This window comes from Salvelinus namaycush, chromosome 23, assembly GCF_016432855.1.
Source record: "Salvelinus namaycush isolate Seneca chromosome 23, SaNama_1.0, whole genome shotgun sequence".
In the NCBI taxonomy this organism is placed as follows: Eukaryota; Metazoa; Chordata; class Actinopteri; order Salmoniformes; family Salmonidae; genus Salvelinus; species Salvelinus namaycush.
Window position 1 is genome coordinate 10881056 of NC_052329.1, and position 13688 is coordinate 10894743.

The window sequence follows — 13688 nt, forward strand, 5'->3', positions numbered from 1 at the left end:
TGCATGATTTTGTGCTGGAATTGGTCCTGCAGAAATTGATATATCCTGCAGAAATATCAAAATCCTGCAGGATTCGGTTCTGCGGGATTCATCCTGGGATTTACTTGGTCCTTCAGGAATTGCCATATCCTGCAGGAATATTAAAATTATTCAGGTTTCGGTCCTGCAGGAATTGTCATGGTCCTACAGGAATTGTTCTGCCGGATTCGTGCTGAGATTTAGTTGGTCTTGCAGGAATATCAACATCCTGCAGGTTTTGGTCCTGCAGGAATTGTCATGTTTGTGCAGGACTAGTCATCATGGACTTTTTCTGCAGGATTTTGTCAAGCCTAAGTAACCTATCTTATGTAACCATTTCAAACATAACATAGCATACTAATTTGATTGTCCTGGATTTATGTTTACTATATTACGTCTAGTCCATGAGACTTGGGGAATTCAGAACAGTAATATGTTAGCTCATACGTTTTCACACAATACAGAGACAGTTGTGAGGAAACAAGTTTTATTACTTCTTTGCAGACTGTAATGTGCTTTACAGTAAAAATTATAATTATTCAAAATTATGAACATCATTAATAAAAATAGTCCCAACTGGAAAATGGTTTCCTTCATGTAGTGGAAAAATGTACAATTACTGATGACATATTTATGAACTGTTATTACCATCTTACAGCAACAGTGAAATCTAAGTACCATTAAAAACTAGCCTTTACTAAGGTGTGGAATATTTTCATTATTGAGTAAACATTGAGTGTAAATTGTTGGGATGACTTAATTCTTAACATTGAAATCAACCTGAAAGTACAGTACTGAGCTCTTTTTTTAGCAGTAAACTCAAATGAATTAATTATACAGAAAAACCGACCCTAATTCTATTGGTCTCCAGCACCATTTTAATCAAAATGTCAGAACAATATCAAGACAAATTATAAATGGCAGATTCAACATTTTATATGAACTAATCCAGCATTCGTGTTTCCAGTTTCAATGTTCCCCTTTTCTATGCAGGAATTTGGGAAAAGCAGAATCTCAACATTCCCAGTTGGAATGCAGGAATGTGTGAATAAAGTGTCTGAGTCCTTAACTTTCACCCCAGAATGTCTTTCCCTTACAAACATTTAAAAAATGTAAAAATGGTAGAAAGGTCAACGTTCAAATGTGTATATTTGCAGGTTAAGTATCCGGGTGTGATTGTCAACACCACAAGGCTGTCAGTTTAGAAGTCCAACTTCATTGACAAAGACATCTGATCAAGAAGGCATGAAGAGTGTGTATATAGTATGTGTGTGTTTGTGTATAGGAATTTGTTGGTGAAAATATGTATTTTTGCAGTGTGTTTGTGTATAGGAATATGTTGGTGAAAATATGTATTTTTGCAGTGTGTTTGTGTGCATGACATGTATGATCAGTATCTATGCTTTCTAGGAATGTTTTTTGACTTTAGAAAAATGTCAAAATTTTAAGACATTAAAATAGTTCAATAGGGCACTACCATCAACGTGGGAAAAGAGCTATTAACAAATTCCAAAATCAGCTAAATGATTCCCTTCCTTTCCTCCTTTTCTCTCTCCACCCCTTTGTCAGTCAGCCTGTCCGTCGGTAGCAGGCGTCGTGGTAGGACGTGGCGTTGAGGACACCGAACATGTCTTTCCTGACGAAAGACAGGAAGTTACCCAGGGGGCATAGCGGTTGTGTGGCATGGCGGTCATGTGAGCGACAGAAGGTGGTATGGAATGTTACGTCCTCTCCGTTGTACAGAACCCTCACAAACATGTCCCCCTCGTTACCACCTTTTGACCTCTCCCCTTTCACCCCAGAAGCCTTATTCTGGCTCTGCCGTTGCCCCTTACGTTGTCCCTGCGTTGCGTGCGGACTCTTCCACAACTCAAACACAACCCTTGCTGCAAACCTCGGGAACAATGCCTCCTCCAAGCCCAGGGCGCTTAGTAACGGCGCCACGGTGACGTCGTGAGCCGAGGACAGGGTGAACACCTCCTCTCCTCCAGCGCGGGGTTTTCTGCCCGGAGCGTAGGCCTTGGCAACACGCTCCAACCTGTTGGCGGTGCGGTTGAGGTAGGGGTGCGTGGCGAGCACGGCGTAGCGGTGATACAGTCCCACCCTCCTCCTGTCCACCTCGTCCTCTAACTGCTGCCTCCGGATCACAGCGAACTGGGCCAGAGTCAGACAGCCCCCACTGCCGAGAGCACTCCCTGCTGCCACACAGGGGAAGGACAGGCCATGGCACAGGTGGCACAGCAGAGAGTCTATAGGGTTGGCAGCTCTGAGCTGGCGCGGGGGCAGACCTAGCGTACGGGCCATGTCTGCGTAGGTCCTCTCCAGTTCAGTGTCTGCCGCTCTGAAGCGGTACTGTCTCCTCTGCTCCTCCTCCAGATAACGGTTCCTAGCAGGACAGTCGCAGGCTGAGCCACAGAACAACGTGCTCCACTGGTGGTGGACTGTCAGACGGCTCCAGTCAAAGTCGGGCAGGAACCCATACAGAAGAGCCATCCCGCTCTGGAGGGTGCGGCTCCTGCCCGTAGTCTCCACCCAAACTTGCTTGGTCGACCAATCGGGCGGGAGGAGTTTGTGGCGCTTGTAGGCTTGGCGAAGGAGCTGGCCATTGCGTAAATGCTGCACTACACCTAAAGAGGGAAAGACAGAGATTGGTTGCACATTTCAGATATAAAACCAGCCTGGTTTGGGTGGTTCTTTACACATCTTTAATGTGATTGATTGGTTGGTTACCTGTCTGAGTGAGCTCGCCCATCTCACAAGCGCTGTGGTTAGGGAGGCAGGGCAACGAGCTGAGAGTCCCCTCCCAGCGGCCATGCCCCCCCTGGGCCATGTGACCAATGAAAGATTTTAGCTGGGGGTGGGAGGGCTTCCTGGAAGGGGGGCGAGAGATGAAAGAGAGAGGGGGGGTTAAGTGACATGATTAATATGTGTCATGTGGAAGGAAAGAACCCTTCATATGGGGTGAAAACTAGAGTTAAAGTAGTATGCAGTCTTGCACTGTTATGTCTCTACCACCAGGGAGCTGTCTAACACAACACTGACTGAGCCTAGTTCAATGTGCGGTAGATAGAGTATGAGGGCTATATAAACACAATCAGCAGAGACATGGCTACAGAGACAAGAGCATCATGTTTCCCTCACAGTGAGGTCAGTGTACAGTCAGGGCAGGGGATGATCAGTCAAAGATCTAAACGGTTAGAGATGATAGAGGATTACAGTTTAATACATCAAATCTGGGAGCTGCAGCTCAACCGCACCATAGTTTTACAGATTAAAGATTATTTATGGGGTGGCAGGGGTTCAGCGGTACACACAAGCACGCACACACACACATACATGAGCATGCACACATACACACAGGGACACTCTGGTTTCCATAGCAGTTCTGAGACATCATCCAAAACCACATCACATCCTATCATTAGTCTCAGATTCGACAAGGTTTGTCATGATTGGTTGAAACATTAACCTTAAATCTATGCCTTCCACCACAGAATAGTATTACATCATGAAATCCCGTTCGCCAAGCAGCCCGTCTCTAACATTCAGCAGGCAGCTCCAGTCTATAACTAACGTTTGCCAGGCAGCTCCAGTCTCTAACTAACGTTTGCCAGGCAGCTCCAGTCTCTAACTAACGTTTGCCAGGCAGCTCCAGTCTATAACTAACGTTTGCCAGGCAGCTACAGTCTCTAACTAACGTTTGCCAGGCAGCTACAGTCTATAACATTTGCCACGCAGCTCCAATCTCTAACTAACATTTGCCAGGCAGCTCCAGTCTCTAACTAACGTTTGCCAGGCAGCTCCAGTCTCTAACTAACATTCAGCAGGCAGCTCCAGTCTATAACTAACGTTTGCCAGGCAGCTCCAGTCTCTAACTAACGTTTGCCAGGCAGCTCCAGTCTCTAACTAACGTTTGCCAGGCAGCTCCAGTCTATAACTAACGTTTGCCAGGCAGCTACAGTCTCTAACTAACGTTTGCCAGGCAGCTACAGTCTATAACATTTGCCAGGCAGCTCCAATCTCTAACTAACATTTGCCAGGCAGCTCCAGTCTCTAACTAACGTTTGCCAGGCAGCTCCAGTCTCTAACTAACATTCAGCAGGCAGCTCCAGTCTCTAACTAACGTTGCCCAGGCAGCTCCAGTCTCTAACTAACGTTGCCCAGGCAGCTCCAGTCTCTAACTAACGTTGCCCAGGCAGCTCCAATCTCTAACTAACGTTTGCCAGGCAGCTCCAGTCTCTAACTAACATTTGCCAGGCAGCTCCAGTCTCTAACTAACATTTGCCAGGCAGCTCCAGTCTCTAACTAACGTTGGCCAAGCAGCTCCAGTATCTAACTAAAGGATCATGCATTATGCTGGTGTTAGATTTAACATTCTTCTATTCTATTGACTTGCCCACTCAATATCTATCTCACTGGTGGTCAAATCCCTTTGAATTGTCAAGCAAGACAGAGCAGGAAAGGGAAAGAAAGAGAGAGGGAGAGAGAGAGAGGCAGGCTAAAGAGGGGGAATAGTTTCCAGCTGGAGAGACCGCAGACAGACAGAGACAGTGGGTCGACTTGGCATGCTAGTGCAAGCTGTGGGGAATTACATGCAGACACACACAGACACACACTCCAACAGTCCCCTAGGATCCTGCCTATAACCCATATGCTAGTGCAGACTAGATCCCCATAATTACACACTGGTCAAAATAAAAACAGACCCAGATTGTAGACCTTTATAAATAAGACCTTTATAAATGTAAATCTCTCTCTCCCAAGCACACACACATAATCCACACACACCCCGGAGACAAAACAGCCTGCTCAAACACACGTCTGCTGTATCTATTGAGGGCACTCGGAGTGTGGTGTCAGGAAAACAACCTCTCACTCAACGTCAACAAAACAAAGGAGATGATCGTGGACTTCAGGAAACAGCAGAGGAAGCACCCTCCTATCCACATCGAAGGGACAGTAGTGGAGAAGGTGGAAAGTTTTAAGTTACTCGGAGTACACATCACAGACAAACTGAAATGGTCCACCCACACAGACAGTGTGATAAAGAAGGGGCAACAGTGCCTCTTCAATCTCAGGAGGCTGAAGAAATTTGGCTTGTCACCTAAAACCCTGACAAACTTTTACAGCCTGTTGGGCTGTATCGCCGGCTGGTACAGCAACTGCACCTCCCTCAACCGCAAGGCTCTCCAGACAGTGGTGCTATCTGCACAACGCAATACCGGGGGCAAACTACCTGCCCTCCAGGACACCTACAGCACCCAATGTCATAGGAAGGCCAAAAAGATCATCAAGGACAACAACCACCCGAGCCACTGACTGTTCACCCCGCTACCATCTAGAAGGCGAGGTCAGTACAGGTGCATCAAAGCTGGGACCGAGAGACTGAAAAACAGTTCCTGAAATATAACATACTGTTGAAAAGGCCATCAGACTGCTAAACAGCAATCACTAACTCAGAGAGGCTGCTGCCTACATAGAGACCCATATCTCTGGCCACTTTTATAAATGGATCACTAGTCACTTTAAACAATGCAACTTTAATAATGTTAACATATCTCACATTACTCATCTCATATGTATATACTGTACCTTATACCATCTATTGCACCATGCCTATGCCGCTCATCCATATATTTACACTACAGTTCAAAAGTTTGGGGTCACTTAGAAATGTCCTTGTTTTTGAAAGAAAAGCACATTTTTTGTCCATTAAAAGAACATTAAATTGATCAGAAATACAGTGTAGACATTGTTAACAAGAATAGACTGACGAGTTTCAGAAGAAAGTTACTTGTTTCCGGCCATTTTGAGCCTGTAATCGAACCCACAAATGCTGATGCTCCAGATACTCAACTAGTCTAAAGGCCAGTTTTATTGCTTCTTTAATCAGAACAACAGTTTTCAGCTGTGATAACATAATTGCAAACGTTTTTTTTAATGATCAATTAGCCTTTTAAAGTTATAAACTTGAATTAGCTAACACAACGTGCCATTGGAACAAAGGAGTGATGGTTGCTGTGTAACGCTCGTCGTTATGTGGAAGAGAGGAGGACCAAATCGCAGCGTGGTACGTTTCCATAGTTATTGGAACACTTATCAACACGAACAAAACAATAAACAGAATGAAACCAACGACGCTACAGACCTGAACATGTGACCCTAATAAAACAAAGAAAGCAATGAACAGGAACAATCACCCACAAACAAACAGTGAACACAGCCTACCTAAATATGGTTCCCAATCAGAGACAACGTAAAACACCTGCCTCTGATTGAGAACCATATCAGGCCAAACAGACACACCTAAACCAATGAGACACAACACATAGAATATACCCACCCAGCTCACGTCCTGACCAACTAAACAAAGATTAAACAAAGGAAATAAGGTCAGGAACGTGACAGTACCCCCCCCCCCCCCCCCCCCCCCCAGGTGCGGACTGGGTGGGCATCTGTCCACGGTGGCGGCTCTGGCGCTGGACGTGGCCCCCACCCCACCATAGTTAATCCCCGCTTCCGTGGCCTCCTCCTATTGACGACCCACCAAAATAACCCCACTGTACTGATGGGCGCCTCTGGACAGAGGGGCAGCTCCGGACTGAGGGGCAGCTCCGGACTGAGGGGCAGCTCCGGACTGAGGGGCAGCTCCGGACTGAGGGGCAGCTCCGGACTGAGGGGCAGCTCCGGACTGAGGGGCAGCTCATGGCTGACTGACGGCTCTGGCAAGGTCATGGCTGACTGACGGCTCTGGCAGGGTCATGGCTGACTGACGGCTCTGGCAGGGTCATGGCTGACTGACGGCTCTGGCAGGGTCATGGCTGACTGACGGCTCTGGCAGGGTCATGGCTGACTGACGGCTCTGGCAGGTCATGGCTGACTGACGGCTCTGGCAGGTCATGGCTGACTGACGGCTCTGGCAGGTCATGGCTGACTGACGGCTCTGGCAGGTCATGGCTGACTGACGGCTCTGGCAGGTCATGGCTGACTGACGGCTCTGGTCGGTCCTGGCTGGCTGGCGGCTCTGGCGGCTCCTGGCTGGCTGGCGGCTCCTGACGGACGGCTCTAGCGGCTCCTGACGGACGGCTCTGAAGGCTCAGGACAGACGGGCGGCTTTGAAGGCTCAGGACAGACGGGCAGCTCAGACGGCGCTGGGCAGACGGGCAGCTCAGACGGCGCTGGGCAGACGGACAGCGCAGGCGGCGCTGGGCAGACGGACAGCGCAGGCGACGCTGGGCAGACGGACAGCGCAGGCGACGCTGGGCAGACGGACAGCGCAGGCGACGCTGGGCAGACGGACAGCTCAGACGGCGCTGGGCAGACGGGCACACCTGTAGGGAGGAGACGGAGAGACAGCCTGGTGCGTGGGGCTGCCACAGGACCCACCAGGCTGGGGAGACCTACAGGAGGCTTGGTGTTAGGAGGAGGCACCTGAAGGACCGGGCTGTGGGGGAGTACTGGAGCTCTGGTGCACAGCCTTGGCACCACTCCCCCAGGCTGGATGACTACTCTAGCCCGGACCCTCCAGAGTGCAGGCACAGGTTGAACCGGGCTGTGGGTGAGCACTGGAGATCTAGTGCCTACTACGCGCACCTCTCCCTTAGGCTCCACTCCCACATTTGCCCGGTACGAGCGGAGCGCAGGCATAGGACGCACTGCACCCTCCCAGCGCCCCGGAGACACAGCACGCAGAGCCGGCGCAGGATACCCTGGACCGAAACGGCGTACCGGAGACCAGACGCGCTGAGCAGGCACAATACGCCCTGGCTGGATGCCCACACTCACATGACACTTTCGGGGGGCTGCCCTATAGCGCACCGGGCTATGGGCACGCACTGGCGACACCGTGCACTTAACCGCATAACACGGTGCCTGACCAGTAACGCGCTGCTTATAATAAGCACGAGGAGTGAGCTCAGGTCTGCTACCTGGCTTAGCCACACTCCCCTTTAGCCCCCCCCCCAAAAAAAAATCTGGGGCTGCCTCTCGTACCTGTCGCGCTGCCGTGCTGCCTCCTCATATCGTCGCCGCTCAGCTTTCGCTCCCTCCAGCTCAGCTTTGGGGCGGCGATATTCCCCAGCCTGTGCCCAGGGTCCTTCTCCGTTTAAAATCTCCTCCCATGTCCAGGAGTCCTGAGATTTCGGCCGCTGCTGCTGTTGCTGCCCGTTACCACGCTGCTTGGTCCTTTTGTGGTGGGTGATTCTGTAACGCTCGTCGTTATGTGGAAGAGAGGAGGACCAAATCGCAGCGTGGTACGTTTCCATATGTTTTGGAACACTTATCAACACGAACAAAACAATAAACAGAATGAAACCAACGACGCTACAGACCTGAACATGTGAACCTAGTAAAACAAAGAACGCAATGAACAGGAACAATCACCCACAAACAAACAGTGAACACAGCCTACCTAAATATGGTTCACAATCAGAGACAACGTAAAACACCTGCCTCTGATTGAGAACCAAATCAGGCCAAACAGACACACCTAAACCAATGAGACACAACACATAGAATATACCCACCCAGCTCACGTCCTGACCAACTAAACAAAGATTAAACAAAGGAAATAAGGTCAGGAACGTGACATGCTGATAATGGACCTCTATACGCCTATGTAGATATTCTATTAAGAATCAGCCGTTTCCAGCTACAGTAGTCATTTACAACATTAACAATGTCTACACTGTATTTCTGATCTATTTTATTTTATTTTAATGGACAAAAAAATTGCTTTTCTTTCAAAAACAAGGATATTTCTAAGTGACCCCAAACTTTTGAACGGTTGTGTGTATGTACAAATTCTTATTCCTCCCTTTAGATTTGTGTGTATTAGGTAGTTGTTGTTAGATATTACTGCACTGTCTGAACTACAAGCACAAGCATTTCGCTATACTCACATTAACATCTGCTAACCATGTGTATGTGACCAATAACATTTGATTTGATTTATTGCAGCTCCAGCAAAACAAAGATCTTCTCTCAGGAGGTCCACATTTCAACCTCCCCAAGTCTACCTTCATCCCTCACTCTCTCTGTTTCTATCTCTCTATGTCTCACACTCTTGTTTTCTCACCGTGGATCCTTCCCACTCTCTCCACTTGGCTGTGTCGCCTTGCATCTATCCATTTCTCTCTCTCCTCCCTCTCTCCCTCGCTCCTTTCAGCTCTAACTTGGAGTGGAATGTCGGTGCTGAGAGCCAGATGGCATTGAATACTGGTCAGAGAGAGAGAGGGGTGCACTGGGGGAAAGAGGGAGAGAGACAGAAAGGCAGAGAGAGAGAGCGCGAGTACAGACACAAACTCAATGCATGAGCGCTCATGTGGGTTTGAGTCACAGGAGGCTGCTGAGGGGAGGATGGCTCATAATAATGGCTGGAACAGAGTAAATGGAATGGCATCAAACACATGGAAACCATGGAAACCTTGTGTTTGATGTATTTGATACCATTCCACTGATTCCACTCCAGTCATTACCACGAGCCAGTCCTCCCCAATTAAGGTGCCACCAACCTCCTGTGATTTGGGTTATGCCTTCTTGTGACATGCCAAACATTAATGAAGATGTGTAATTATCTTCTAGCCAAAGTTTGGCTTCATAGCAGACATTCACCAGTCCTCTCAGCTCTGTGAAGGCCAGGCCCAGTGGCCACAGATGACTCAGATTACTGACTCTTCCTCTGCAAGACCCATCAGCTCAGAATGAAATGCCCATGTTGAATTTGCAAATGGCCATACACCAAGATATCCCAAAAAGAGGATTGGGGAGGAATTTATCAGCCATCTATTTAGAATGACATGTCAAGATTCAAGGTTATGCAAGTCACCGGGGATCACTCTGTTGTGCCAATCAAAGTAGATATAACCCAAGTGCCCTCACACACAAACAATCTCTCACACACACTTTTGACTGAGGGAAGCCAGGTCTGAGAGAGCCCTTCCTGCCCTGATCTTTGCTTTTGAGAATGTGCAGCAATAGCCACAGCAATGACTTCCCTTTCTATAAATAATATCTTATCAGAAAGTGCCATCTGCATGATGAGAGGCAGAGCAGAGCAGTGGGATGAGACAGGATGACAGATGAATGAGAGGGGGAGGTGAACACAGAATAAGAGACAGTTATACACAGACAGAAAAGGATATGGGAAGATGAGAACATGAAAAAGAGAGAGGATATCAAATATCAAAATGTGTGTGTGTGTGTGAAGTCATTTCTCAGTGGGGAGTATTTCTGACAGTGACAGTATTGCTTCTTCACAGCAGCATGGGAAATCGTGTTTTTCAAATCAAGCGAGATAACAGAGGCAGCAAAACCTTGTGCGTGTGTATGTACACATTTGACTATACTTGTGAGTTGAATGGGAATCAATTGTTAGTCTCCAAAAGTCCTCACAAGTATAGTAAGACAGCTGTGTGTGTGTGTGTGTGTGTGTGTGTGTGTGTGTGTGTGTGTGTGTGTGTGTGTGTGTGTGTGTGTGTGTGTGTGTGTGTGTGTGTGTGTGTGTGCGTGCGTGCGTGCGTGCGTGCGTGCGTGCGTGCGTGCGTGCGTGCGTGCGTGCGTGCGTGCGTGCGTGCGTGCGTGCGTGCGTGCGTGCGTGCGTGCGTGCGTGCGTGCGTGCGTGCGTGCGTGCGTGCGTGCGTGCGTGCGTGCGTGCGTGCGTGCGTGCGTGCGTGCGTGCGTGCGTGCGTGCGTGTGTGTGTGTACATCCATCTGCACCAGAGAGTAGCAGCAGAACAGCAATCACAACACCACAGTGACAGTCTGGAGGGAAAACAAGTGGGAGAAAATGAGAGTGATGAAAGTAAAATGGAGACAGAATGACTGTTGGACAGTCAACACTGTCACACTTTGAAATAAGGAATGTCTCTGTGTTAGAGCTCAACGTGTAGTCGGATCACTCTGATGCTCCTAGGTGCCAGTGAAAGTGAACCTGTGGCCCCAGGCAGGACATGCACCTAGCAGACACATCTCAGCTCTAACCCCGGAGGGAGCACTACATCTAACAGTCACACTGAACATCTTGTAGCTCCAAATCACACACTGCAGAACCACGGCTAATCACTTTCACTAACAACAGCAGCTCGTTCTCACATTCCCCTCTTCTTCATAGCAATTATTGCTTAAGTTTTCCACCGACATGCTAACCAGAAACGCTTCAAAAGACTGGGGGGGTAAGAGAGGGGAGATGGGTAATTTCACAAGACAAAGTGGTATCATTTTCTGGCTGCAGTCAAAACTGCATTTGATCTAATCTAATGATCTAATGGTCTAATGATCTAATGATGTAATTATCTAATGATCAAATGATGTAATGTAAACTGGAGCTGGAGGGAATAGCTAACATTTACAGTAGACTCCAGTTAATTCAGGAGGCCATCTTTATTTAACAGAAGGCCTTAATGAATGAATAATAGGAGACGAGAGACTATTTGTTGCATCATCATTGGATGTTCAGTCAGTGGGCGTTGCTCTCACCTCTTTGGGGACAGGGTGCAGTCGATGGCAGGCCGCTTGGTTTTGGGGATGGCGTAAAGGGGGTAACGGTCGCCATGGCGAATCATCACCTGGACAGACAGCAGCTTGTAGTCCACAGGGCTGTGTCCTGAGAGAGGACCACACATTCATCATCACCATCAACATCCTCACCACTGTCACCATCAACACCATCAACACCTTCACCATCATCACCATCAACATCCTCACCACTGTCACCATCAACACCTTCACCATCATCACCATCAACATCCTCACCACTGTCACCATCAACACCATCACCATCAACATCCTCACCACTGTCACCATCAACACCTTCACCATCATCACCATCAACATCCTCACCACTGTCACCATCAACACCTTCACCATCATCACCATCAACCCCATCATCATCATCACCATCAACCCCATCATCATCATCACCACAATCATCACCATCAACACCATCACTATCATCATCACCGCCATCATCATCATCATCACCACCATCAACATCATCATCACCATCAACCCCATCATTACAACCATCAACACCATCACTATCATCATCACCACAATCAACATCACCTTCACCATCATCACCATCAACATCCTCACCACTGTCACCATCAACACCTTCACCATCATCACCATCAACATCCTCACCACTGTCACCATCAACACCATCATCACCATCAACATCCTCACCACTGTCACCATCAACACCTTCACCATCATCACCATCAACATCATCACCATCAACATCCTCACCACTTGTACCATCAACATCTTCACCATCATCACCATCAACCCCATCATCATCATCACCACCATCAACCCCATCATCACCACAATCATCACCATCAACACCATCACTATCATCATCACTGCCATCAACATCATCATCACCATCAACACCATCACCATCATGACATCATCACCATCAACCCCATCATTACAACCATCAACACCATCACTATCATCATCACCACCATCAGCATCACCATCACCATCAAAAACATCCACCATCAACATCCAACATCATCAACATCACCATCAAAAACATCCACCATCATCACCATCAACATCCAACATCATCAACATCATCATCATCACCACCATCATCACCATCAACATCATCACCATCATCAACATCATCACCACCACCATCATCATCATCACCACCACCATCAACATCATCATAGAAGTAGTAGTGGTTGTAGCTGTCATAGTAAGGCTAGTTACGGTAGTAATAGTGATGATTTATAATAAAATACATTCTTGGCTTGTTCTTGGTGTATTACACCAACACAACATCAGAGGAAGTGGTTTACAGATAACCTTGTAGTAGTATGTGATACAAGTAACTCCAATCCTTATTGATATGAAGTGTTGCTGTCATGAGTTTGTGAGAGTGCATGGTTTGAATAAAGACTATAGTACCGTGCTGACTGACTGACTGAGAGACCAACCATTTAAGGAGTCAGATGTTCTTCGAGACCACAGTGGCCTTGAGTCGTCTGGCCTGTGCAGAAGACTCAAGGTTTGGTTTCGGTTCAACTATTTAAAAATAATAGTTTTCAATGTTGATAAAACATTTTTACCCTGGCCCTTTATCCTCTCTATCCTCAAACCCTGACCCTTTATCCTCTCTATCCTCTAACCCTGGCCCTTTATCCTCTCTATCCTCTAACCCTGGCCCTTTATCCTCTCTATCCTCTAACCCTGGCCCTTTATCCTCTCTATCCTCTAACCCTGACCCTTTATCTTCTCTATCCTCTAACCCTGGCCCTTTATCCTCTCTATCCTCTAACCATGACCCTTTATCCTCTCTATCCTCTAACCCTGACCCTTTATCCTCTAACCCTGACCCTTTATCCTCTCTATCCTCTAACCCTGGCCCTTTATCCTCTCTATCCTCTAACCCTGAACCTTTATCCTCTCTATCCTCTAACCCTGGCCCTTTATCCTCTCTATCCTCTAACCCTGGCCCTTCATCCTCTCTATCCTCTAACCCTGGCCCTTTATCCTCTCTATCCTCTAACCATGACCCTTTATCCTCTCTATCCTCTAACCCTGACCCTTTATCCTCTAACCCTGGCCCTTTATCCTCTCTATCATTTAACCCTGACCCTTTATCCACTCTATCCTCTAACCCTGACCCTTTATTCTCTAACCCTGGCCCTTAATCCTCT

At 47.8% G+C, this 13688-nt stretch overlaps 1 protein-coding gene across 1 annotated transcript in view; it reads right to left on the reverse strand.

Moving 5' to 3' along the window:
- Nucleotides 1–494: 494 nt before the first annotated feature.
- Nucleotides 495–13688, reverse strand: part of pxylp1 (2-phosphoxylose phosphatase 1) — a 31626-nt gene continuing 18432 nt past the window's right edge. Inside the window, exons 4-6 of the mRNA XM_038961036.1 lie at nt 11494–11620; nt 2749–2888; nt 495–2645 (exon numbers count right to left, since the gene is read on the reverse strand). Coding sequence (XP_038816964.1) covers nt 1588–2645; nt 2749–2888; nt 11494–11620 — 1325 coding nt within the window. The 3' untranslated portion in view covers nt 495–1587. The remainder of the gene's footprint in view (nt 2646–2748; nt 2889–11493; nt 11621–13688) is intronic.